Source organism: Pelecanus crispus, chromosome 3 (genome assembly GCF_030463565.1).
Source record: "Pelecanus crispus isolate bPelCri1 chromosome 3, bPelCri1.pri, whole genome shotgun sequence".
Taxonomy (NCBI): Eukaryota; Metazoa; Chordata; class Aves; order Pelecaniformes; family Pelecanidae; genus Pelecanus; species Pelecanus crispus.
Genome location: NC_134645.1, coordinates 37,329,787 through 37,355,833, shown reverse-complemented (window position 1 = coordinate 37,355,833; position 26,047 = coordinate 37,329,787). Strand labels below are relative to the sequence as shown.

Sequence of the window (26,047 nt, the reverse complement as noted above, 5' to 3'; positions counted from 1 at the left end):
GTCTTCTATTTTTATGTACCTTGTAATGGTCTAATATGTTAGGGCCCTTATACTGTGATTCTCTTCTAAATTCATTTATATTTTTTTAAGAATTAGAAATAAAATTATACAATGGTGTTGATTTCAGTGGGGAATTTCTTTTGCCATATCTAGTCTCCTGTTTTGTAATGTAGTAATGAACTCTGACTTCAAGGTGAGCTTAATTTTGTCACTTTAAGAAATGTAAAATGTTTGCACACTAAAGTTTGGCAGAGAACGTGTATCCTACATTGTTCAAAGCTAATGTAACTCTACAGCTTTTTGTACAGTTTATTTTAGTTAATAAAGCAAAACAGTACTAAAAAATGACAGATTTTACAAATGCAAGGCATAATCTGAACAACGTGTCTTCTAGGAACAACACTTGCAAAATATGGATGTACCAGAAGTATCAGATTTAATTGTTGCACTTTAAATCAGAATGGGTATAAAGTTAAGCAGGTATTTCTGCATTAATAAAACAATCGCTAAACATTGCACATCATAGTAAAGCAGTTTAATTTGTCTTACAGTTGATCATGAGCAAAAGGAATTATAGTTACCTCTGTCCTTAGGTTTTTGTTCATCTTTATATTGTTGGGATTTTTCTTAAATCATACAGTGTTTGTTCCAGAAACTTCACAGTTCATAGAAAACAGAACACAAACCGGTAGCTTTTTTTTGGGGGGTGGGGGGGTGGGGGTGCATCAAGAGAGCAGAATTGCAGAGTTTAGGGAAGAGTTTAGGATGAAGGTTACTAAAACAACGTTGTGGTGCCTCTTGCTAGCAAAAGAAAGGAATAGACTGAAGTTACAGCTGGTGCCAGGCAGGAGCGGGGTTGTCGGGCAAAAGCAAAGCCAGGGCAAAGACAAACTTGTCCAAATTGTTTGCTTAGAGGTACATTTCAAAGTGCAAAGGAAGCCCTAGAGGAGTTAGCAGCTGCCACAGCTCCAGTGCAAAATGGTGCACTGTAAATTGCGCTGAATACAACTTGGTAGTTTTAATAAATGTGGTGAACCTCCAGCTTTTCCTGAGGTTGAAATAGCTAAACCTCAGAGTTTGCCTTTCTCTGAGCAAGTTAAAAGTAGGCACTGTCGTGATAGGCATCTGCTTTAAGATCACAGGAAGTTGTATGTGAGATATAAAAGACAAACAAACTCCTTTAATGCCATTTGTAGTCTGTTACTGATTAATTAGGCGTCAAAAATCTATAGTCAGGTAGGGAGAAGAGGCAAAATATTCAAGCAACAGTATCTGGACTATTTAATAAGCAACCGGCCCATTTTTTTATAACCGGCATCCTTAAAATTGATACTAAAGTAGAACTTGAGCAAAATAAATCCTCGTTGCTGTTACTGATGCAGAAGTTTTCCCTTGGACTGACACAAAAGAAAGAACTGAAATTCAGGGATTGTGATCTCTACGGCTGCTTCAGGGATATGACTTTGCCCAAATGCAAACCAGAACTCCTGTTACACTCACTGAATCTTAAGAGTTGTGATTTTAAAAAGTAACACCTGCACCCTGATATTTGATGATCCATTTGACAGATCTTTGTCACCACAAAGCTCCCTTCTGGGGGACTGTAATGGTCTGCAGTATCAGGAGTGCAGGAAACATCCGTCTTGGGAAGCCGATCCCATCTCCAAAGAAACTATTCATTTACATTTATAAATATTTACTTACAGAAATATAACACCTGTTGTTCTGACGGATGTTCCTGTGAACTTCCCAGACAAGTAGTACCCAGACTAATGAGAAAATTCCTAAAAGCTAAGGAGGAAAAAAAAAAAAAGTCCTCAATTTTTGCAAGAGGGAGTGTTTTAAAAGGTGTCTGTTGTAGTAATGGCCTCTATGCCTTTGCTGGACTCATAGAATCATAGAATGCTTTGGGTTGGGAGGGACCTTTAGAGGCCATCTGGCCCACCCCCCCTGCAGTGAGCAGGGACAGCTTTAACCAGATCAGGATGCTCAGAGCCCCGTCCAACCTGACCTTGAATGTTGCCAGGGATGGGGCCTCCACTGCCTCTCTGGGCAACATGTTCCAGTGCTTCACCACCCTCATTGTAAAAAATGTCTTCCTTATATCCAGCCTAAATCTATTCTTCTTTAGTTTGAAACCATTGCCTCCTTGTCCTGTCACAACAGGCCTTGCTAAAAAGATTGCCCCCATCCTTCCTGTAGGCCCCCTTTAAGTACTGGAAGGCCGCAATAAGGTCTCCCTGGAGCCTTCTTTTCTCCAGGCTGAACAACCCCAACTCCCTCAGCCTGGCCTCATAGGAGAGGTGCTCCAGCCCTCGGATCATTTTGGTGGCCCTGCTCTGGACCCACTCCAGCAGGTCCATGTCCTTCCTGTGCTGAGGGCTCCCAGAAATCTTAATGCAACATGGACTGACAGCCTTGGGAGCGGCAAGTCTGAGTCATTTTAGCAAAAGAAGAATCTGAAACCATTTTATTGCTATTATTTTTAGAGCTCATCTTGAGACAATCCACATGGCACAGCCCGATTGTTTCTTTCTCATCTCAGTGCTTTTGTGCGTGTGCTAGCGTGGTGTTTTCCTTAGAGACGGGTTTTCCTAGAAGCGGTTTAATGGGAAAGACAGAACAAAGTGCAGCAGTAGGTGATGGCGAGCGAGCGGTAAAACAACGGCACCGGTACTGTGGGCTGGCGGACGGCCCTGTCGCCTGCCTTCGTAAAAAACCCTTTGGTATGCCTTGCGCGATTAGCAAGTAATAACTGGCATGCGGCGATAGCTAATGCCGGTGGTCTTTGCGTATTTAGCACGGGGTTTGTTTTGGTATTTCGGTACCGTCGATGTAAATAATAAAAAAGAGTAAGTGCGTTCCAGGCAGGCAGGGAGACGCTGCCAGCCAGGTGCGTTGCCCAAAGGAGGAGCGGATAAAGCCTGCCCAGCCTGACCGGCCCAGCCGCGCTCCTCGCCACCGGCTCTCGGGAGCCCGTCCTGGAAAACTAACTTCGGGGCCTGCGGAGGACTTCTGTCCCGGCCGTGTCAAATCTCCCAGAGCGTTCGGGAGGCTGCAGAGCCCCGGGGTGAGCTCCGAGCAGGCGGCGGTGAGGGGGGGCTGGCCGGGGAGCCCTCCCACGCCGCGGGGGCCCGGAGCCGATGTCCGCGATTAAAGCCGAGCGCCGCCGCCGTTCCCGCTGCCGCCGCCGCCCCCTTTCCAAGCGGGGAACCCCGGCGGCGGCCGGAGCGGCGCGGTGCTCTCCCCCGGCCCCGCAGGCGGGGCCGCGCCGCCGCCGGGGTCCCCCCGCCCGGGGGTTGCCATGAAACCGAAAGCGGCTCCCGCCGGCGGCGGCCGGGGGCGGCGGCACCGGCACCAGCGCTGCCTCGCCGCGCCCCCCGCCGCGCACGGAGCCGCGCCCCGCGCAGCCAGGGCCGGCCCCCACCGCCCGCGCCCCGCCGCCGCCGGCGGCCCCGCCACGGCCCCGCAGGGAGGGCAGCGAGCGCAGGTGCGGCGGGGAGGGCCGGGGCGGGCGGGCGGTGCCGCGGGGCCGGGGCCGGGGCCGGGGCCGGGGCCGAGGGCGTGGCGGGGAGCGGGGCCGGGGCTGCGCGGGGCCCGCGGCGGCGGCCGCTGCTGGCCGGGCCCGGCCGCGGGTGGCGGGGGGCCGCGGGCGGTGGGTGACACCCTCTCCGAAGGTGTCTCTTCCTGCCCCCTCGCTTCAGAGGGGAAGTCTGCGCGGCGCTTCGCTTTTTTTTTCTTTTTCTTTTTTTTTTTTTTTTGCGGCGCTTTTTCGCTTAAAAAGGGAGGCCCCTGTGGAAAACCTGAACTTGGTGCGCCCGGGAGTTTTGCGGTGGCGTGGAAGAGCCCCGCTCTCATGGCGCTGGAGGCTTCCCCCGCTCCGCGGGGCCGAGCCCAGCCCCTGCCTGGGTGCTCCGGCGCGGGCGGGCGGCCCTCGCCCCGCTCCCCCCCGCTCCCCCCCGCTCCCCGGTAGCGGCAGATGCGCCGCCGCCGCCTTCCCCCGGCGATGCTGGAGGGAAGCGTAGGCCCGGTGCACGCCTCGGAGCTTGGCAGAGCCGAAACGTTGGAGGCTGAGAAGGAAACAAAGAAGCGGGTGAATGCCTTTGCAGCGGCTCGGATCTTTTTCAGTTGCAGGGAACCGGACCGAGTATCCTCGCCGGTGTCAACTGAATTCTGCTGGGGGGAGGGAATTTCCCCTCTGTGCGTGTGCGGCGGGACCCAGCCGCTCCTCTGGCTTTCCCTGGTTAACATCCCTCTGGGAGCACGCTGAGGCAGTGGGCTTTGACCAAATACTTTCAACACTCTTCGGATTTAGAAGGAGAAATGGAGAGCTCCTATTGTTGCACTTCGTGAACTGCTCTGCCTATTGTTAGCTTGGCTGCGCCTTCCTGGTGCCAGCCAAGAGCAACTTTCCTCATAACTTCCGTTTTATAAATATGGGATGGCTGAAGTAGTGCAATGATGTGCTAAGAATAGCTGGGTGCATTCAGGTCAGGCATGACTCCAGACTGGCAGCAGTAACACAGTCGTATTTTTAAACCGCCCCAGCTGATTCTACACAGAGCACGCAGGTTTAACGATGAACGTAAAATTGAGGCGCTCTGGGACACTCTCGTTGCAGGAGCACCGGCCTGGCTGGTGTTGCGCTTCATCTTGTTTCGTCTGAGGACTGCATTGCACTGTTGCTTTTGCTCTTAGTGCAAGTTATGGTGGTCATGTGTCACACTAGGCCTAAACCCACCCAGAGAAACTTCCTTTGCTGTTAGCCACGATTATCTTTTTTATTTCTGTCACATGGAGAAGTGTTTGCCATGGGTGAGGACCCCGGTGTGCCAGGAGCTGTGTGAGCAGAGGGCAAAACCGCAGCCCTTGGTTGAAGGGGGTTTATTGTTCAAGTCGGGAGGGAGGGATGTGCCTGCGTGCAAGAGCAATAGGAGACAGCGGGACCCTCCAGACCGCTGTGATAGTCGGTGGTCGCAGCTTAGCAGAAGCCAGTTGTTCCCAGCTGCTTGGCAAAGAAGATCTTATAGAAGAGATTTGAAGTAGGATAGCCTGCCAATATCCCTCCAAAAAATCTTCCCTCACAGTACATACTTGCTCAAATACGTAACAAGTAGGCAGTGGAGCCTGGTACCATCATGAGATGAAACCAGCCCTTTTAAACCATCGGAGGTGATGCAAGGGCAAGTGGAGGAAGGCTAGGACAGGCTTTGAAAGCCAAGAGGTTTTGGCGCAGTGGGGAAGTGGAGGGACAGACAGGGAGGTGATGTGGTTATAGCCGTGGCTTCAAAAAATTATCCCTGCGTCAGCATCCTGGGTGAGTAAATAAGTAAAAGATTGCAATTCAGGAGAACTGAGTGTTTGGAAAACTGGAGGAGGATGGTGATGATGGACAAGAGTTTTATTTGTATAAGCGGACAAGAAATACCATATCGTACAGAGATATGAAGCAGAAAATGTTGGTGAGACACCGTGAAGATCTAATGCTTTAAGCCCAAGAGAGGAAGATGAAGATTATGGACCTAAGTGGAATGCAGGCTGGTTGTGTCAGGTTTGGAACCTGAGGGGCTGTGCAGAAGAAGGCCTGTTGGGGAAGGCTGGGGGCAGCGGGCTACCCCTGAGCTGGTAGTCATCCGCAGCCCAGATACTGGAGGAGAGGCTGAGAGTCCAGCTTCTGCAGGAAGAGGGTCTGCGGCAGTAGGGCACCTCTGTGAGTAGCTGGCAGGAAACTGGCTGAAGAGGTGTAAGCTGCTGAAAGATAAGATTTGGACTAACATCAGGAAGGAAGAAAGAAAAGCTTGTGGTGCTGACAGAAACGGCGGAGGGCACGGGATTAGTTGTGGAGTTTGGAGAGGATTAAGAATGACATCCAGGAAGGGACAAGATTTTAAAGCTAGAAAGCTGCTGTTGGAGACCTTGACAAAAGGAATTTCATATGTGTGCAAAGAGCAGAAACCAGACAGCTCTTTATTTCACCCCACAGGCTCCCTAATCAGTCTCCCTAACACAGGTGCGTGGGTTTTGCACAGCCATCAAAGCTATGGGCCAGGTCAGGAGCTCTGCATTCTGTGCAATGTATCATTTGGGTCGCTTTGCCAAATCCCTTCAGCGGGCGGCTGCGGGCTTGTAGCGTGCTTGATCTCCCGGGCTTTATTTGTGTCCTATCTTTAAGCTAACCTATAGTCCTTTATCTTCTTCAATGCTTTGTCTGACCCTTCGATTTTGCATAAATAGATGTTATTTATCATCAATAAATAGCTGACTATGAGAGAGCATTCCTCTCTCCGGCCCTCCAGGGAGTCTGTATGAGTTGTAACATTTCTTGGGCTCCTGATCTTCCTGAGGCAGCTGGTGGTGGCTGCAAGGATGTAGGTGGTTTCTTTCCTCATGGTTAGTGGCCTGCCTGGAGCAGCACGCCAACCCGAGGGTGCTGCTGCAGGACCCCAGCCAGCTGGTTCGGGTACCTTACGGTCAGCGTGCCCTTGGGTCTGGGCCCTGAGTTGCGGTGAGGATTTCGGAACCTCTTCTTTTACTTTCTGGTCCTTTTCTGTCCAAGTTTCTTGGTGAATGACTGTGAAGAGTTAATAGTCATGCTGTTAGTTGTCAGTCCCTTATCTCTACTAGTTTGGGCTGCAGTGTGCAGTTGTTCCACCCTCTTCCCTCAGCCCAGGAAAAAAGCTAACCTCTTTACCTTGATGCGTGGCTGGGCTCAGGAAAGTGAGGAAACTTGAGTCATGCGTATTGTTAATAAAAATGTTGCAAAAATTTCCATAGTCTCCCCAGCTTGGTCTTGCAACAAATAAACAAGTGTGTGAGAAACTGTCTGCACCCTAAACCACAGTGGTTTTGATATGGGCCTGCCCAGAGTGCTCTGTAGTTAAGCATGTTTGTGGCGGGGACTGATAAAGCAAGTTTTTGTATGTAATATACTGACATTTGCATACAGGGATTCTCTAAGGGTAAGTATGTTGCTTACTTCGCAGAAGATAATATTGAAGTGTAAAAGTTATTTTTCATTATTATTATTACGTAAAGCCACTTAGTGACTAACCAAACCTCAAGGAGAGGAACAATCTGCAAACAGTTTTTCCCGAAGTAGTTGCTGTGTGACACGCAATGATCAGTCCTGTGCTAAGTCATATGGTTTTCAGTCTCATCCGCTACATCCATGCGCTTGAAACTGGAATGTGGCCCTTACTAACTATGAAAGAAATAAAAATCAAGGGTTTCATATTGCCTTAGAGACAGCAGGTGCAAACAGTTTCCAGATCACATAGTCAGTGAAAGATAATATGGAAGGCTACTGGGCACTATCTATAAAGAAAAAAAACTTGTCCGTTTGTCTGTCTCACTGTCATCGACATTAAACCTTGTGTCACGGCAGTTTTTTACTGAGGAATTATGAACGTGGACCTTGGTGATGCCTGAGATGCCCCCTGAGGTCACTAAAACCAGCAACGTGGTTCGCTGCTGGGAGCAATAAAGCTAAAACTGGTGCCAACAGCAAGAGCAGGGTTGGATGCTGCCCACAGCGTGTTTAGCATCCTTCTTAGGCGGCATCTCGCCTGATGCCAAAAGGGGCGGTTCTGCCTTTCACCCCTCGTGGCAGGTCCCTGCGCCTTGCTCCCGGCACTCATCCAGGCCCGTGGCGGAGCCTGCTGTGCAGCTGCGCTTCTGCCTGGCCGCAGCAGCGTGCACGGACGGGCGCCAGCACAGCTTTCAACTGCAGATCGCGTTTAGAGAAGGGGCCGCGTGAAAGCACCACTCCCAGTTCGTACCTCTGTAAATCTCCAGCCTGTCCTGTTTGATCTCATGGGAAGGATTTATTAAGAACACATCCTTTCCCCTGTTGTTTTTTTGTTTGGTTTTTTTTTTTTTAGGAAAAGAAAATGGTGACAATCTTTGCTGTCACTGCTTTCCCAACAGCAAGTTCATGGGGTTCCCGACAGCGTTTGGGTTTTGACGTTAGCAGTTACCTTTTCAGTGAGGACTGTGACCAGAAAAATGCGTGTCCATATGTCATCAAATACATGTGTTCGTTAGAGCAAAATCCACTGAACTCATGAATTCCAGAGGCTGCAGTGCGGGGGAATAATTTACCCCTGGAACAAGGGAACACATCAGAAGAAGGGGATGGGCATCCTTGTAATTTGGATGAACAACCATTGAGTTGATTCATAGGTTTCCATATACACGCTGATTAAGTTCTTCATTAATCTGAGTCAAAGGGTCAGGGGCATGGAAAATTAAAATTAAAACCAAGACTCTCTAATGCCTTGAGTAGGTATTCACGGCCAAACCCACTGAATGGTCAAAGCAACTGAAGTCCTGGATAGTTTGTCCCCTTGGGGAAGGGAAGGAGATGTAAACTTTAAGAGCCCCAAAGACCTAGTTCTGCAAAATGTGTAATGGCCTATTATTTGTTAGGAAAAGTGAGGACTTCCCTTTGGCTCCAATACGCTAAAAGACAAAAAATAAAACCCATTAGTTGTCTTGCTCTCCATCCTTTATTGTTACCTCTTTTCAGTAACTTTTATTCCTTTATGTTGTTCTTGTGTGTCTCTCTCTTTCCCTTCATTCTGTTTCCTAAGTGCTGTTGCTGTCTGTCTTTTCACTGACCTTCATCCCCTTGAGCCTGCTTGAAACTTGGTCAGGGTTTCAGCATTGCAGTTAGCGCTGGAGGAGATCGAGGGCTGCCCATGAACAATAACACCAGCCTATTGCTCTCTACTCATCTGCAGAGTGAAATTGTTTAAAATTAAGATCCTGCTCCTACTCAACTTCTCCATTTGGGGTTTTCCCCAAAGCTTCCCAGAAGCAGATGGTGCTTCCTGGAGCTGTGCTCGCAGAGCACTACACTTTCTGCAGCACTGCCTCCTCCCGATGAAACCAGCTGGATCCATCCTTCCTCCAGAGCTGCCAGGTTCAAGGAAAGCCCCACGTATGAGCTGTTTTGCTGTTCTGATGTCAGCCTGTGCAGAGGTTGTGTATAGGCAACAGCTTGACCAGGATGCACCCTGAGGACATGACTTCATGGCAAGGACGAAATAATATCTTCTGATTTAAAAAGCTTGACTGTAGAATTGATCTTAGGCTGCGTCTAGAAATACAACTCGGATCAATTTAATTGATCCCATAAAGGAGCAGCATGCCTTCCAATCGATGCCTTTCCCTTTGCCACTGACTTCAGCGATGACTTGTCTGTTCCAGAGCTTCAGGAAGGTTCAGGAAAACATGCAGTAGGTTGAGATGCCTCCTGGGAGGGGAGGTGGAAATTGAAATAGGTTAGAAATGCTCTGGGAGCAAGCTCAGTTAAAGGGAAAAGGCTAAACAGGGTATGTGTTGCATTTACTACAAGACAGAATAGAAGCTTTGTTTGGAAAACTAGTATTTTAAATAACAGGAGACCTAAAAATTATTGCTTTTCTAAACAGTAAGATACCTCACTTTAGGGGGGGAGGCGGGGCGACTAGAAAGCCAGGGGAGGGGGCAGAGAAGAATGAGGAAAGAGTGGGGTTAGAGATGGAGCCCGTGGCACTGCTGTAAGGGCAGCGTGGTTTGGTCTGGGGACAGAGGCTGACACACACAGAGGCAGTAGAGATGAAGGCTGCCAGGAATCCTAGGTGCACGATTAAGTTCAGGCTGCAAAATCATTAGGGTTTATGGCCACTTAAATTGTTACAAACCCAAACATCAACATTCCTGTTCTTAAAATGGATTTTATCTCAGTTGGAGAGTTCTGGTTTAAATGCAAAATGCCTATGCAGCCTGTAGCACGAGTTGAGGTAGTCGCTCCGTGACCGAGCCAGTGCCGTTTCCTCCGTGAGCCGTCCCTTCGCTTCCTGCAATGCATGCGTCCACCCGGGCTTGCCAGGGCTACTGTGGAGGGATTTGCAGGGCTGGACCTGGGTTTTCCTTACGTCCTTACGCGTTTCCTGCTGCCCATGTATTTTTCCTTTGGTCACATCATTCACCGCTTTTGTGAAAGGTGAAAACTCTTCCGTATCTCAAACAAAAACTGTGAGAAAAATTCTTGGTAATTCTTGTGCTGCTCCAGCTGGTAAAATCTGCAGTCCCTACATCAATGCAGTAAGGGAAAATGGCTTTTCAATGGCTTGCGTTTTTTTCTAACACTTTTAAAACATTTTTAGACATGATCTTTTCAAAGCTACGCTGGGGGATTTCCACCCCCTTGCTGTTTTAAAATGCTTGTACTGTTGTTTTAACCACAAAGCTTATGCTGGCGTGCGCTCTCTCCCTCTCTCTCTCTCATTTTCTCCCCATTGAGGACCAGCTACAGTTTTCAGGCACGGCTTTACCAAAACGTGTCTTGTTAATGCTGGCAGGAGCCTAATGTTGCTAGAATGATTCCTCATCTCTGAAGAGCTCTTCAAGCGTGAGCCGTGGCACAGGGGGGTGTGAGCAGCGCGGGGCTGTGTTGGGGGAAGGCTGCAGACTCCGAAACAGCTCAGGAACTGAGTTCACCCCTTGAATCGGCAAAGCAGTGCCAGGATGCCAGGGTGTCGCAGGGGTGAGTGGCAGTGCCTTCTTGCCGAAATTTCTGTTGGTGCTCGGGAAGGTGGTAACACATCCAGGTATTGGTACAGAAGTGATGGGAACAAAATTATTTTCCATCTGTGAATGAGATTATTTTAAGACAAAAATTTTCCATATTATTGTAATAATATTGTGTTGATTAGATGTAGAGAGATTTCTTGATAATACAAAATTAATTAATTACTGATTAAGAGATCCAGGGGAAATAGCAGATGTAGCAAATAAGCAAGTTGTCCATAAAATCAAAGCTACTTCAGCACCAGACACACTTGGTTAGTTGTAAGAGTGTATTTTTTTAATTTTTTTTTTTAATGCTATCTGTGTTGTAATCTGTGCCTTAAAAAAATGATGAAGTCTAGTCTTATGGGGATTTATTGTAATGCTTGACTGTAACTCTATGCAAAGGAAACCCTACCGTCTCACTCTGCTTAGTGAAAATTTGCCTATGGAGATTAGCAAATTGATGCTTGCTTAGTAAGGTTTCACTGTGCTTTGACAGTAAGGTAATACTGGAATTTGAATTGGTTAATATTGTCTATATAGAAAAGAAAACAAATCTGTTCTGCTGGCCCTCTGCAGCAATATCCCCTATGGGGCCCCAGGCACATATCCAATAGGAAATTATTGCTGTTCGAAATATTCTCTCCTGGGTACCAGGTGGTCAATGCACTGTGTTTTTTGAGTGACTAGGACAACAGCAGAACAGCTCCTGAGGCTGAATTACTGCCAGGTGTAGTAGGAGCGAGCCCTGAGTATCAGTAGCGGGTCTGTGTTGGTGCAATAGGGGATCCTTTCCCTCCACAGCCTCTGGCCTGGGGGGCACAGATGATGCAGCCGGCGTCCTTCTCCCCCATGGGGATTCTGCAAGTGCCTTTTGTTGTCAGCAGTCCAAATGTTGTAACTCTTCCTGGGTTGGAAGGGACCGGGATGATCCCTCAGTGATGTCAGATGTCATCATCTGCTGTTTTCAATGATTCCATATGATCTGCTGTGTCTTAAATCTGTATTTCAAAGCGTATAGGTTATTTTTAGTCATTCTTTAGCAGACTGTGTTACATGTTCCGCTCTGCATGTTAAGAGTTGCGGTCTTGTCCCCAAAATGCAGTGGTTTTGTGGAGGACCTTATATTAGTAGTAAATTATAGAACTTTGTTATTTTAATTCAAAAATACCGGAGGTAGCTAATCTACCTAGTTTATAAGGCAGCTTGGAGAGGATCATTTTAATGCAAGGTATGTTCCCCTCCATCATATTTCTGCCTGTCAGCTCCCAGTGAAGTGAATTGATCTTAGACTTCTAAATTTGATGAAACTTTCCCCACCATGACTAAGACAGGCTTCCAGTTGTGATGTACCATAAAGAGTAGATAATTTTCAGAGGGAGGGATAGGGCATCTTCTAAGACTTATCCCTGCCAAGTGCCTTAGGGCAAAGCAATAGAGCTGAACTAGAGCTAGGTGTATAGGAATATAGGTGCAGAACTTTTTTTTTCTGTGCCCTGTTATATGTATTTCATGGAAGCCTGATAAGTAAGGAAGCGATCCGAGTGCTTTTTACTGAGCAATACCCCAATCCTGGAGGTTAGCTGAGCGTTGCCCTCCCTTCACACAGTGAACCTGACAGAAGCCGTGCTCTCGGCCCCGATTTACTGGGCAGCAGGACCAAGGATCCTGTCTTCTTTTCCATGTATGGCAACCAAATCTGTGATAATGACTCACGTATTTGCCCTTCTCAGTCTAAAAGGTGTGATGGCGTTCAGTGCCTGTGTCTCGGGTCTGCTGTCCTGGAGGTTTTGGTGCTGCAGCCTGCCGTAGTGGTGCTCACGGGGTAGCCTGCTGACCTTTCAGGGGGGCTTGTCTTTGCCTGAGAAAAACCAGGAAAAACATATTCTCTTAAAAAAGGACAACCACATTATAGGGATGGTTTTCTCTGTGTGCAGGATGTTTTCAAGGCTAAAGAAAGTTAACCAGTCCACAGTAGTTCCACGTGTTATTGGCGTTGCACGCCCCTTCTCTCCATTCTGACTGCTGCTGGCACAGATAGGCAGCAGTGCTGCTGGAGAGGAACTGTTTTAACATGGCTTTAAAAATGTTAATGTAATTTCTGTGCTATAGTAAGTCATGCCCATGCTGATTTTTCTCCTTACTATCACGTTCTGCTCGTCTTTTACTCAGTTTCTGAACAGGAAGATATACTAAGTGTGGAGCATTTTAACGGAAAACATTTGGGCTCGGTTTGGTGTGGTAGTAGTTAAAACAGGGTAGCCCACATTTAAGCAAGTTTATTTTTATTATGAAAATTCTCCCCTTTGGATTCTTTCCAGTGAGGTTAAAGCATCTGCATGCAACGCAGTTATACAAAGAGTTGTTCCAGAAGCATTTTGCGTGTGCTGCTGTTGGTGCAGGAAGGGCTGGGACGCTGAAATGGTCGGAAGGTGCAGCTGGGAGCTCCTTGTACTGCGCTGCCATTGAGCTCCCACTCTTTGGTAGCTGTTTATAGGGCTTGGGCTTAGCTTCTAGCGATCCAAACTGTGTTTCTATGTGTGGTCAGAATTCGTTCTGTTTATTTCGGTACATGGAAATCCATTTTTTTGACATGTAGATTTTCAGTGTTCATAGATTGTTGGGGGGTTTTGCTTGTGCTGTTGCAGTGAAGTTGCAATGAAAATCCCTTTGCAGCTTGTGTTGTGCATCTGCCACAAGAGCATCGTTATACAGCCTGAGTCCACTGCACTCTGATATTTTAAAACAGCATTACAGTTCACACACGTGCTGAAAAATCGCAGTCTACGCAAAGAAAGGAGACCTTCCCATTGCTCTTAGCTGTGAACAGGCAGAAGTGAAAGTGTATCTTCTCTCCTACGCAGGCCAGGCAGGCCAGGCATTAGCGTAAGCAGGAAATTGATTCCGTTAACCATTGGCGTGCTGTCACTGTCACAAAAAAGTAGTTTTTTCCCCTGACAGTTTCCCTTTGGTTTCAGTTCAGAGAGCACGGGCGCGGGTGCTGGAAGCCAGAAGTGGAAGAAGAGCTTCTGCAATCTGCCCTGAGTCACCGGCGGGCGCTGGGACAGGAATTACGCGCTGCCTGCGATGGTTTGGATCGCATCCCGCCGAGCGCTGGCCGGCGGTAGGTCTGGCACAGGGCTGCCGTCTCTCAGCTCCTCTGAGCCCGTCTCCCCAGCTGATTCACACAGGCACTTCTCTGGCTTGGGTGAAGCATCGCCATCCACAGGCCCTCTCCTTGGGCAGCCTGTTTCCTCCAGCAAAACAGTTGCAAACCCCACAGCAAACCTCCTGCAAGGCTGGCAGTGGTGGCAAACACCCCCTGTCTTCTGGGCACCCAGAGGTTCCCTTTCTGCCCTCTGAGCAGGCAGGCTCGCCTTTCGCCTAAAGTGCCCTTTCCTGTGCCCTGAGGTGCCTGCCCTCAGCTGTGCAACACGCTGCTGAGCGAGGCTGAGGTGGAGGAGGTGCTTTCATGGAGATGCCGGGAGTCTCGATTTTTAGGAATGGGATCTGGGTTGGGTGCGTCATGAAGGTGTTTAAGGAGATAAAGACTCTCATTTCAGCAAGAGAGTTGGAAGGCGTTGTACACGGTAGAGTGCTCCTTGCAGGAAGAGATGGGAATTAATGTGGTTGATTTAAAGAGCAGCAAGAGCTCTGAAGGAGTTTCTGGATGGGATTTTGGGCTGGCAACTGTGTTTCTTCTTAATGCATCCCATAACTTTGTTGCCTAAAATATCTGAACATTGTTCACCCCAGTACTTCTGGAGTTCAGGTAGACCCTTAAAGGCAAAATGGGTAAAACATGGATTTTTTTTTTTTTTTTAATGTGTTCTTACATAGTGTGGCATTAACTTGCTAAACCATACCATCAGATGATATAAGTCCTGCAGTGTAATAGGACTCAGGAAATTGAATGCCATGTAAATGGGAGAGCGCACTAATAAGAGAGAGGGAGGGAATGTGTTTCGGGGTTCTGACCGACCAACGACTGAGTTTGTAGGAAGTTCGTCCTGTAGGGAGTCTGTGCTGTGGAAGTTAACAGTGGCAGCTCTGCATTTGCCTGTGAAGCAGCAGGCGCGCTCTGCTGCTGGCATCTGCTACCGAGGCAGCCCAGGCACGAGGCTGGTAATCCCTCGGGCTGCATTTTGGTGTCTCCGGTTGACGTGAGGGAGAACAGAATTGCTCCTTATTAAGCCTCAGAGAACCGGGAACCCCATTTTCAGAGGAGCAAAAGTCAGCTGTTTAAAAATAAAAGGAGCGACATGGACAATCACGTCTGGTTTGAAGCAGAAGGCTGTTCATTTGGAGGGACCAAACAGGGTAATTTGCAAACTCCAGTTGGAATAATAAGTCTTTATGCCTGGAATATGATTAGGGCTCATATTCCTGTGGGTTACTGACATTAGGTGATCAGTTGTGCTGGAGTAAGTCTGACATTAAGCCTGGTAGAGGGGCAGGGAGGCGCTCACAAGCTGGGCAGGTAAATACTGTGTACAACCATGAACAAGGGTGCCCACTTACAGGAGCACATAAATGTTTGCTGTGAAATACATTTTCGTTGGTTAAGTGCTTTGGCTTGTTTTTGAATCAGGTACTTTATCTGTCCGCAGGATTTCCTCACCCAGTATGGCATATTAAAGTAGAAAGGAAAATGGATGTTGCTTTCTGAAGCCTAAGGTGGTCTCTGGCAGTGCTTGAACTGTGTGTAGCACAGTACTAATTGCTGCTTTCGTGGGCCAGGAATCCATTGCAGCAGGGAGGTAGGGCCGTATATCAGTACTTGGCGTATTCTTTCATGCCAGCCCTAAGGTTATTAATGCGATGTGTTGGCCCGGCTCCCTGTGAAGGCAGCAGATACCCTTGGTGACCTTACAGGAGCTGAGTCAGAGCTCTCGGAGAGGTGCTGATGCCAGTAAGAGTGACTCGAGTGACTGACAGGGTGGGTGATGCACACAGAGGAGAAACAGCGTCCTGCAGCACAGCTATAAAATTGAGCACTTCACCCGCGAAACAATCTGAAAGCTCATGTGCATTGTGCTTTTGTACACATCCGGTAAGGGAAAAATGTCTGCTGAATGCAAAGCCGCAAGAAATGTAAACCAGAGTGGCTCTAGGTCTTGAGCTACTCGCAAAAAAACTACTGCAAGATTGAGGGACTGGTGGCAAATCTCAAGGCTTGTGACTTAGGGCTGGAAACAAATGTTGCTGGTTTTTCCTATTAGAAGATTAACATTGCGTTCCTGTGCTGTGTATGAGCATTGCTAGGTTGAGAGAGAAATTTATGTCATGCTTCTGATTGCAATCTTGCTTTTCTTTTTTTTTCCCCACTGCTTCTTTCAGGCAGGATTAATACAGCGAAGAACTTGCACATAATTAAGTAAAACTGTGAGAAAATAGGATTAGAGTTTACTGCTGTAGATGAGACATCAACAGGAAAAAGAAAGATGTCAAGTTAAGAGGCTTTGACTCCTGTAACACCTAAACTGAAGGTAAAATCCCCTTGCTGCCTTTTTTTTTGTATGCTCCTTGCTGTGAACCACAAAGCTGTCTCCTGCTTGAACCAGTGCAATGAACTCACGAAGTCATGTGGGTGGGCTCTACGTTAAGTGTAGACTTTTCTGGCAGACATTAGGGCCAAGACTCGGCCTCTGCTTTCCCCAGCCATGTCTGTGACTTGGAATTTTTTTGAGACTAAGAGCTGCTGCAAGAAAATTTAAAAAACCATAAAAATCTCTGTTCTGCAGAATAATTTTCAGATTGCGAAACTCTTTTCCAAAGAAGTGTGCTTTGATGCTTGTCGTGTAACCATCGTTTTGTGGTTCTCTGAGCATGTTGTTGTTCTTCCATAGCTGGCACCGCGTTTCCCTCCGAAATCTGTCACACCCTGCTGCAGATGACAACCCTCCCGCGAGCGGCAGCCTGCTGCAAACGGTAGCTGAGGCGGCGTGGCTGCCGGTGAATATTTGAAGGGATTCTCCCTGTGTCTGGTTCCCAGTGCAGCTCCCATGGCCTGTGACGAACCCGCTGCTCTCTCGGGCATCTTCACACGCCAGAACTCCGCCAGTGCCGTCTCCCTGGACTTCGAGCCTGACGCAGACTACAAGTTTGTTGAAACCTTAGAAGACCGGTACAAGTGCGCCTACTGCCACCTTGTCCTTCGTAATCCCCACCAGACAGGATGCGGGCACCGATTTTGCCAGCAGTGCATTCTTGCTTTGAGGTCAGTGCAAACTCCTCCTGCATCCGCAAGCTCCTCGAACTCCCCTTCCTAAAAAGAAGTCAGGGCCTTCTATAAATCAGCAGTGAGTGCCCTAATAATAGTATTGATCTGATAAAACGCTGAAGGAGTCAATGGAAAGACTGTTGAACTCGGTGACTGTGTGCTCAAGTGTTTTAAAGGTGTCTTTAAAGACCTTACCTGGTGCTGACAAGGAATACTTTGGTAACTGCAGGGAAGTCAGCGTAAATAAATTGTTGATGTAAGCTTAATCCCTACTGCGTGAGATGCTGTTTCAGTCTGTCTTTCTAGCATTGTGCTGTTCAGATGAATTTGTTGCGTTAATATCTCACAGTATTGGCACGGGTGGTTAGATTAAGCTGTTTTCATTTGCTTCTGTATAATTTCTTTGATTCTAGTGGAGTTATAAAACTGATGTTAGTATTACCCGATGCTACAGTCAGATCACAAGGCTGCTGGCATCCATCTGCTTGGGATTTTTCTGCAGGTACAAATGCGTTTACCCCACAGACCTGTCTGGGAATACATTACATACTATTTGGTGTACCCAAGGGCAGGATTTGGCCCTGGAAGGCTGCAGAGGAGCCTGTTTATGTGGATGGATGTCGCCATTTACCTTTTATGAATTTTAGATGCTTCATGTTTGCTGCTTTCTCTAGCTGGGTTGCCTCCCTTTTGCACTGCCTCAATATCTGTTTTCCCATCCTTTATTGTAGGAATTCTGGAAGCCTTTTAAGACAGGAGACATAAGGTCTTCTTTTACTGGTGTAGCAAGGAGCACGCTGCTTGCGCTAGGCAAAGTCTGGGTTTAATGCACGCAGTGGGATTTTTTTCAGATATGACATTTGTGAGCAGCAGATGGCCAGAGAGTGACAAAGTCCTCTTAATTAAAAACCATCTTATTAACACTTGTAGGACAAACTCTGCTTTCTGTTACATATTCACTGTTGCAGCTTAATGCCCTCTTAGAGCTGTGAGCAGAATTTGGCTGTATATTTGACAGGCGAAAGTGTTTTCGAAGCCTTTTAAGGTTTTTATGGTATCTAGTGTTGACTTCTGCCAGAGTCACATTCCAGCATAGCCCAATTTCATAAAATAAATCAAATCTTCTGTGGGTTAACATGACTCTTCTTTTGATCTAGAGAGTCGAATGCAGTACCCACCTGTCCTGTCGACAAAGAAACAATAAAAATGCATGAGGTAAGTGGCTGTAGTTTTACTTCAGCAGTCAATGTCTGCTTGGAAAAGGCAAGACAGCTGAGAACAAGGTGGCTCGTAGTCTGTTAGGCCTCAGGGGCAGAGCAGTTTCTGTCCCTGAATGATGCTAAAGGAAGCAGTGTATTCAGTGATGCTCTCCCAGAAAGGAGGCTATGGGTGTATAGCTAAAGCTTTATTGCATACCTTATGTTCTGAAGTTATTTCATTTTAGTCTTCTGTATTTCCAGCAAAGTGTTGACGAGTTTCACAAATTTTTAAATCTTCCCTAGTCATCAGATGTCTTTTTTAGTGGAGAGTTTATTGACTTGCCTTTTTAATGCCTCATCTTGCTGGGTCATCTTGTTTCTTTGACTGCCTTTGTTTTCACTTGGTTATAATTTGCTGCCTTAACTATTTCTGTTATATCTCATTAACCCTGCAGACTTAATTTACTTTTGGGTAACTTTTTAGAAGAAAAGATAAGTTCATGCTTCTCACTTTGCAGGCTACTGATTTTTTTTTTTTTTTTTTTTTTTTTTTTTGTGTGTAATGCATTCATTTGTCCTTATTTATATGCCAAAGCTTGAAAGTATGCTACATACTTGGTCCTGCCAGAATGAATTTTCCAGTGAAATCAAATGTCTCCTTCCTCTCTCTCCTACTCCTGATAAGAAATTGTAATCAGACTGTCCACATGATTTTTGTTTTTCATTCTCTGTCTTCTACTTTGTGCAAATTTTGATGGCGGTAGTGCAACAGTGAGCAGCTTTATAATGCTCTTTACAGAAAAATCTCTAAGTAAGACTGAAAGTTTGCTCTGGGGGCTTAATTTGCTTCTGCATACACAACTGGGAATGGTGCTGTTTCTCAGAATCTATAGAAGGGATATCTCAGCATCATCTCCATCCCAAAGGCACGTTGCGCTGCTTGAACATCGGAGGAGCGTGCCCAGGGCTGGTTTGACCTTTGGGGCCCGTTAGCTCCAGCTGCTTTCTTCTAGATACAGGCAGGCTCTGGCAGCAGTTTTATAGCTCCTGAGCTATTAATCCTGCTGGCTGTGGGATGGATCATCATCTGTGGAATAACTATATGGGGAAAAACTCCTATGCTTATTAGAAAATTCATATATGTTTTAATTTATATTTTTAGTATACATTTTCAATATGAATTATCAAGAACCATGCTCGCAATTATGGAGTCTACACTTGTGTGCTTAAAAGATTTGTTGCACTGTTTTGCCTTTTTATATTCTTTAAAACTTCCTGTGTGCCTGCATATGAAGGCTAGTTTGCTTCCTTTACAGGTATTCAAAGACAACTGCTGTAAAAGAGAAGTTCTCAACTTGCATGTGTTCTGCAAAAACATTCCTGACTGCAATTCAAAAATAATTCTGGGACGATATCAGGTTAGTTTGCCTGTTCAAATTTTGAAGCCTTTGATTTTCATGCAAACTCTGATGATAAGCTAAGTTCCAGTGACTGTCTTCAGACTTCAGAGTTATTGTAGCAAAGTGGTTTAAGTACAAAGATTATGACTTAGCCGTATACTGTAAGTTACAAATATTAAGCCCAAAGTATGGCTGTTAGCTTGTTCCAGCTTTGCCTTAGGTTATTTCTTTAATAAGAACCGTTTGCTTTACGTAGCTTTAGTATACCCACAGCATCTATACATACCTTCTGTATGCTTAGGTGCCTTGTGATGGTTGATTCAAGAGAACTTGCCAAGACACACTGGCCATTTGGGACTTTTTTTGGTATATCAATTGAATGAAAAGTGGAAGTCATACAAAGGACTTGCAAATTTTCATGTTCACTTTAGTTTTGAGGTTGGAAAAGGAGAAAGTTTATGGAGGAAAGAGTATTTGGAGTTTTGTTTGTTATCAAACTGCTGAATGTTTCTGTTGGTCGGTTGGGCAATTGGAGATGTGATGATGAAATACTTTGGGGTTTAATTTGCTGTGGCGTGTTGCAGGAGCATCTTCAGCAGTGCTTGTTTGAAAGTGTGCAATGCACCAATGATGGATGTTGTGATCAAATTCTTCGGAAAGACTTGAAAGAGCATTTGAGCCAGCACTGTAAATTTCGAGAAGAAATGTGTCAGTATTGTAATAAATATGTGGTGTTAATTAACATAAAGGTAAGATTATAAATCATTCCCTGGGAATCCATAGCAGATGTTTCCTCTTAATGTTGCTGAGTGAAAAGTTTCCAGCATTGCAATAAGGCTTAACAACTCCTGAAACAAAACTTGGCTGAGTAGTTGAAGGAGAAAGTATAATGAACGTGCTCTAAATAATGCCAATTACTGTTGCTCTCTTATGAACAACAATGTGATATGGGGCTTGCACATGTATGTTTGGGATTACTTTTTGCATCGCTTCCTCTATGTATACTACTTCACAAAAATGCAAACCAGTGCCTTGTCTTGTTTCTTTTTCCCCAGAATCATGAGAAAAATGACTGTCCCGATTATCCTGTGCCTTGTCTCCAAAACTGTTCACAAATAATTCTGAAAAAGGAGGTACTATTATTTCTTCATATAGTGTGATTCATCAGATCACACACGTTTATGAAAACGGAAAGTTACATTGCAGACCACATTGGCCCGTGCCAATAAAACTTCATTGTTCTAAGTATCTTCTTTGTTTGGTCCTAAAAGGGATATATGTCCCATCTTACAAGTGAGGTATTTGGTCATTGCAAAGCATTGGCATTTTGCAGTATCAGGAAAATATCTGGCTTGCTTATTGACTCTGAATACTCATTTTCCTCTTTATGTGATCGGTGGTATCACAACATGGGCCTTTATTCACCCTTTATGCAGGCATTCAGATTTTATCAGTGTGGCAAGTTACTTAATATTTGTTTCATGACACGGTTCTTTGTTAATATATGCAGATTGAAAAGCACCACGCTGTGTGTCCTGAGGCCGAAGTGGACTGCCCGTATAAGCAGTACGGCTGCCTTGTAAAGGTACCTTTTTTATAGATTTTGTTTGTACTGGGACTGAAATTTGTCTCCCAAACCAATCACAGTAATTAGTCAAAATAACCAATTTTTGTTCTTTCACAACCATTTCTAGTATTGGCTAAGATGCTGTACTAGGCAATCAGGACTGCCATTCCCTCACTTTCAAAGGACAGAGGAGACATTATAATGCTTGCATCAATAAATTTTTTACTAACAGCTTCCAAGATCTGTGTATCTCGTTATTTTATTCTTTCACTTCCCCCCTCTCCCCCATCTCACTAAGGTTAAAAGAGGGAAACTTGCTGAACATGAAAACGGCGCCCTGAGGGAACACATGCTGCAGATTTTAGACAAGAACTCCCGGTTGGAAGAACAGGTAAGTCATACTTAACAAGCACTTTTCAGCAGTTCTTGGCTGGTTGGAGGATGATGCGAGATTCTGCATTTGTTGCCTGGTTTAGTTCAGCCACATTTTAAAAGACTGTTTTTATTGTCTTTACACACCTCAGAAGTCAGAATAAGCTCTTGTAGTGAAGTCAGTCAATTAGATGGAAACCTCTCTGTGCTCAGGCACGTATCTTCTCCACCAAGCACGGTGGGAGGCTTGTTGCCATCGCTCATCTCATTTGCTTTTGGTCTCTGCTTACAGTGGATACAAGGTTTGGAGATGGAGCATTTTAAAGTTTCAGTGCCCGGTCGCATTGCTCTGAAAAGGAGCCTTTTGATGCCCAAGTCACCCCCTCTGTACAGGCAGCACAGAGTAGTGCAGAGCCAGTTGCAAGCACTTTTCCACCCGTGATCATTTCTGTGGCTCCCAGCAGGTGACACTGGGTGTATGCCCAATCCTGCTGAGGTGAATGCATCCACACGGATGGTTGACTTACTCTTCTGCTTGTTTATGCTAAAAATAAGTGCCCTAAGGTGCTACAACTTGGTTTTGGAATTAGTATCCCTCACTGACTCCTCTCTCTTACTGGTTAGACCTCAGTCGAGGAAGAAAACAATTACATACATACACACAGAAACACACATGCACATGTGTGCATGTATGTATGTATTATCCCCTTATAGAGCCAAATGGCTTGTCATGATGGGGATGGGAGATACGAGTCTCTTTGTACCTGTTGCTACACAGATCTGTTAAAGAATATGACTACCTTATGTTCAGTACTTGCCAGTGCTTATCCACAAATTGTGAATTAAGAAGTATATCTGTCTAAGTTAGAGGCTTTGCACTGTAAACTTTTCCACTTTCTCCTATATAGTAACATATGTTTGAATTTGAACGTTGTATATTTTGGTGTGCCTTAGCGGTTTTACTCTGTTTTTTCCATCTGTAGATCTCTGACCTGTATAAGAGCCTGGAATGTAAAGAGATTAAAATCCAGCAGCTAGCAGAGGCCATTAAAAAGTGTGAGAAAGAATTCAGACAGTTTACACAACTGTTTGGTAAAAATAGCAACTTGATGGTAAGCACACAGGTGAGATTAATTTTATCTTTTTTGGCCAATTGCTTTCTTGTCTCCTTAAATGTGTTTGTTTAGTACTAGTTGTTATTAATAGCAGGGCAATAACAAATACTGTCTCCCAGACACTTCACAAGCCCTTCTTGTTTTTTTACAGTACAGTATTATCTTTTCATTTTAACCAATAAAGAAGTTTGGATATCTGATCTGGGCAAAAAGCACTGTACATGTCCTCATGGCCAGATCCCCATGACAAATGTGCAGGTGTAAATTTGAATAATCAGTTGAATGAAGTGATGCGGTGCCAATGGATCTGAGTAAGGGGTGGCTTCTCAGTCACTAAATGCCAAATTAATTGTGAAGGAGCATTTGGATAGGTTCCTAAACCAGCAGAGTACTTTCGAATGCACCATACAGTTAATATGGCTGACATGCCAAAGGCTTCTTTATCTTATTTCAAATTAAAAGGCTGATCTTACGAATGTCTCTTGTCTCTGCTTCCACCCTCTTCCAATGGTATGAACTGAGAAGGCTCTGGCCAGTCACCTGGATAAGTCTGCACGCCTGGAATCACAAGTGAAACAGCTAATACAGATGACAAACCAGCAACAAAACAAATTAGACTTGCGACCCCTGTTTGAGACAATAGAAAATGTAAAACAGAAGATTGCCCTGATGGAGACATACGATCAGCGCTTGGGTATGTTGGGACTTTTGTTTCTTTTCTGCGTGGGTGTGGGGATTTTGCTGATCTACTGGGTGCTACAGTCAGTCAATTGCAGCTATGAGCCAGAAAGGGCTTTCATCTCGCTTTCTCAGACCAAGGCGTGGTGGTGCATGCTGCGTCCTCCTGCCTTCCCCTACTCCACAATGTCTCCTGAATTTCTGTGGCACTACAGGGCCAGAGAGCTGGGCTTCGTTAGGCTGGTGCACTGTGATGGAGGCAGTGATACTGTCCATAGTCGGGCATTAAATCTGGCTTGTAGTTACTGGTTTTCCTTATTCAACTACCAGCTGCAATTACAATTTTAAAAAGTTAACAGGTGTAGTAACAGCAGTTAACAGACTGTACTCAGGCTTGAGTAGTTCAGTTTTGCCAGCTCAAGTCTGGTTGCTCTTTGTATCTAGTGCTATGACAGTTTTATTTTACCAAGCGTGTGTCTCTTTCTCCCCGCCCCAGTTGTTTTGGAAGGTCAGTCCAGCAAACACGATCTCCAGATCAATATTCACAAGGCGCAGCTCAATAAAAATGAAGAACGATTTAAGCTTTTGGAAGGCACGTGCTACAATGGGAAATTAATCTGGAAAATCACGGACTACAAGATGAAGAAAAAAGAGGCTGTGGAAGGCCGTGTCCTCTCCATATTCAGCCAGCCCTTTTACACCAGCCGCTGCGGGTACAGGTTATGCGCGAGAGCCTACCTGAACGGCGATGGCTCAGGAAAGGGAACACATGTCTCTCTCTACTTCGTAGTGATGAGAGGGGAGTTTGACTCGCTGCTACTGTGGCCATTCAAGCAAAAAGTCACACTTATGCTTTTGGACCAAAGTGGGAAAAAAAATCACATCGTGGAAATCTTTAGAGCTGACCCCAATAGCAGCAGTTTCAAAAGGCCGGATGGAGAAATGAATATTGCCTCCGGATGTCCACGCTTCGTGCCACACACAGTCCTGGAGAACACAAAGAACACCTACATCAGAGATGACACCCTGTTTTTGAAAGTGGTTGTGGATTTAACCGATCTGGAGGAACTGTGAAAAGCGTACCCGATCAATGTGACTGCTTTAACCGTTAAGGAATGCTTTCTTGGTGACTACCAGCCATGCAATAGTGAATTCCACTAGTCAAGCTACTGATAATGTTTTGAGGCTTTTGGACTGCGTAACAGATAATGAATTGCCAAAGCATCCGCCTTTCCTTTTTTAACCTTTTTTTCAAGACTGCGTTTTTAAGGCAGCTAGAAGTCCAGTTTGATGCGAACATGTATTCAATCCAGACCTGGCTCAGTCCAGGCTGGGGGGAATGCTTGGCTCCCATCACCAGACTGGCATTTGGAGATGATATTCCTCCAGTAAGCCCCGTGGAGCCCAAGCAGGCCTGTGGGCTCCTGTCCCTCACACAGACCTGATGCCATGCCCAAGTGTGCAAGTGCATTTCACCTGTCTGAAATGGAAACATTTCAACACATTTGAATCAATGTATTATGATCCCTTCATCTCCTGGATTTTTGAAGCAGGGAGAATGGCTTCAGCCAGGCAGGGAAAACTTTTGCCTGGGATCTTGCACCTTTTTTATGTTTTAATTGTTTTTCCCAGAAAGCCCAGAGGAAGGTGCCAATGCCTCTTACTTTTCTAGCCTGATATTTCAGCTGCATAGAGTACCCCCAGGTCACAATAACGTTGTTATGTCCTTTCCGTTCCTGCCTAGTGCCTTGGGACTGATTTCCATTGGTGGTAAACATCCACAGTCCCCATCTGAAGTCAAAAGAAGCCGCAGGCGCTTCTCACCTCTCAGGACATGGCCAGAAGCAGGGTACTCGGCCAGACTGCCAGCTCTTGGCTGCACTGCTGGAAGAAGAGGGGCACAACTCCTGTACTTTTGCTCCCACATCTGCACAAAAGAGATGTTTTCCGCCCTACCAGCTCTACAGAAGGCAGGAAGAGCTTTGGATATCTGCTTGAGAAAAAGCCCACATAACATGCACTGTTCCCCTCTGCTAGAAATGGGGATGTTTGGGAAAGAAGGAGGAAAATGGTCTAGGGAGTGAGGTTACTGTAAGAGCCCAGTTCTCACAGGTAATGCAGTTCTAAAGTTTGTTACAAGGTGAGACAGCTGCTGAGTAACAAGCGTGAACTATGAAGTACATCTGAAGATCTTAATTTTTATTCCAAGTTCCCTCCAAGGGAACTTGTGCATTGTATGGGGTTTATTGGAGACGCACTAAAACCACCACGATCAGGCACTGAGGACAAGTGACAAAGAATACACGTGCCTTTAAAGCCTTTTGGGTGCCTGTAAGAGGGATGTAATTTTGCACACTCGGTCATTTTGTTATCACAAGTGACAGAATTTTGTGTCTCTCATCTCTCACAGATCAGTTAGTGAAACATCGCGACGTTATCCATTGCTCCTGCAGTCCACTGGCAGAGCAAACCTGGAGCTTGTCAAGAGGCAGCCAGAAACCAACCTGGGTTTAGAGTAAGAGTAAACTAGGCAGGATAAAAATCAAAATGGGGCATAGACTGCAACATATAAGGTAGAAAATTCAAGAGGGCAAATGCGGCAAAATCAAAAATGCCCTTTCTGTGCACGATGTTGATATCAACTGAAATAATACAATTTGGGAATTGATACTAAGATGAAGGCAAAATACCATATTTTATATCTGCAATCTCATTGCTAGGCATTTACTTTCCTACACAGTTTCTAGGACATAATTCAGACACAAATATTTTCCAATTCGGGGGCGGGAGGGAAGAGACCTTAGTTATCTGTACCTCATGGTAAGTTAGCACATCTGAAATCTTCGTTTTGATCTAGATGTCCTTTTTGTTGTATGATGTCAAGATGTACTGGGACACTGTAGGGGTTTTCCATGTTCCCAGGGACAGATGGTAAG

At 45.8% G+C, this 26,047-nt stretch overlaps 1 protein-coding gene across 2 annotated transcripts; it reads left to right on the top strand.

The window, feature by feature from the left end:
* Positions 1–16,562: 16,562 nt before the first annotated feature.
* TRAF5 (TNF receptor associated factor 5) lies at positions 16,563–24,185 on the top strand. Of its 2 annotated transcripts, none has more exons than XM_009478688.2 (10): positions 16,563–16,777; positions 17,938–17,995; positions 19,296–19,397; positions 19,964–20,128; positions 20,435–20,512; positions 20,890–20,964; positions 21,245–21,337; positions 22,302–22,442; positions 22,959–23,127; positions 23,608–24,185. In XM_009478688.2, the coding sequence occupies exons 1-10, from the start codon at positions 16,563–16,565 to the stop codon at positions 24,183–24,185; spliced, it is 1,674 nt and encodes a 557-aa protein (XP_009476963.1). The 2 variants fall into 2 exon arrangements, with proteins under 2 accessions (XP_009476963.1, XP_075564071.1); XM_075707956.1 differs by having other exon boundaries at positions 16,563–16,781; positions 17,942–17,995.
* The last annotated feature ends 1,862 nt before the right edge of the window (positions 24,186–26,047 follow it).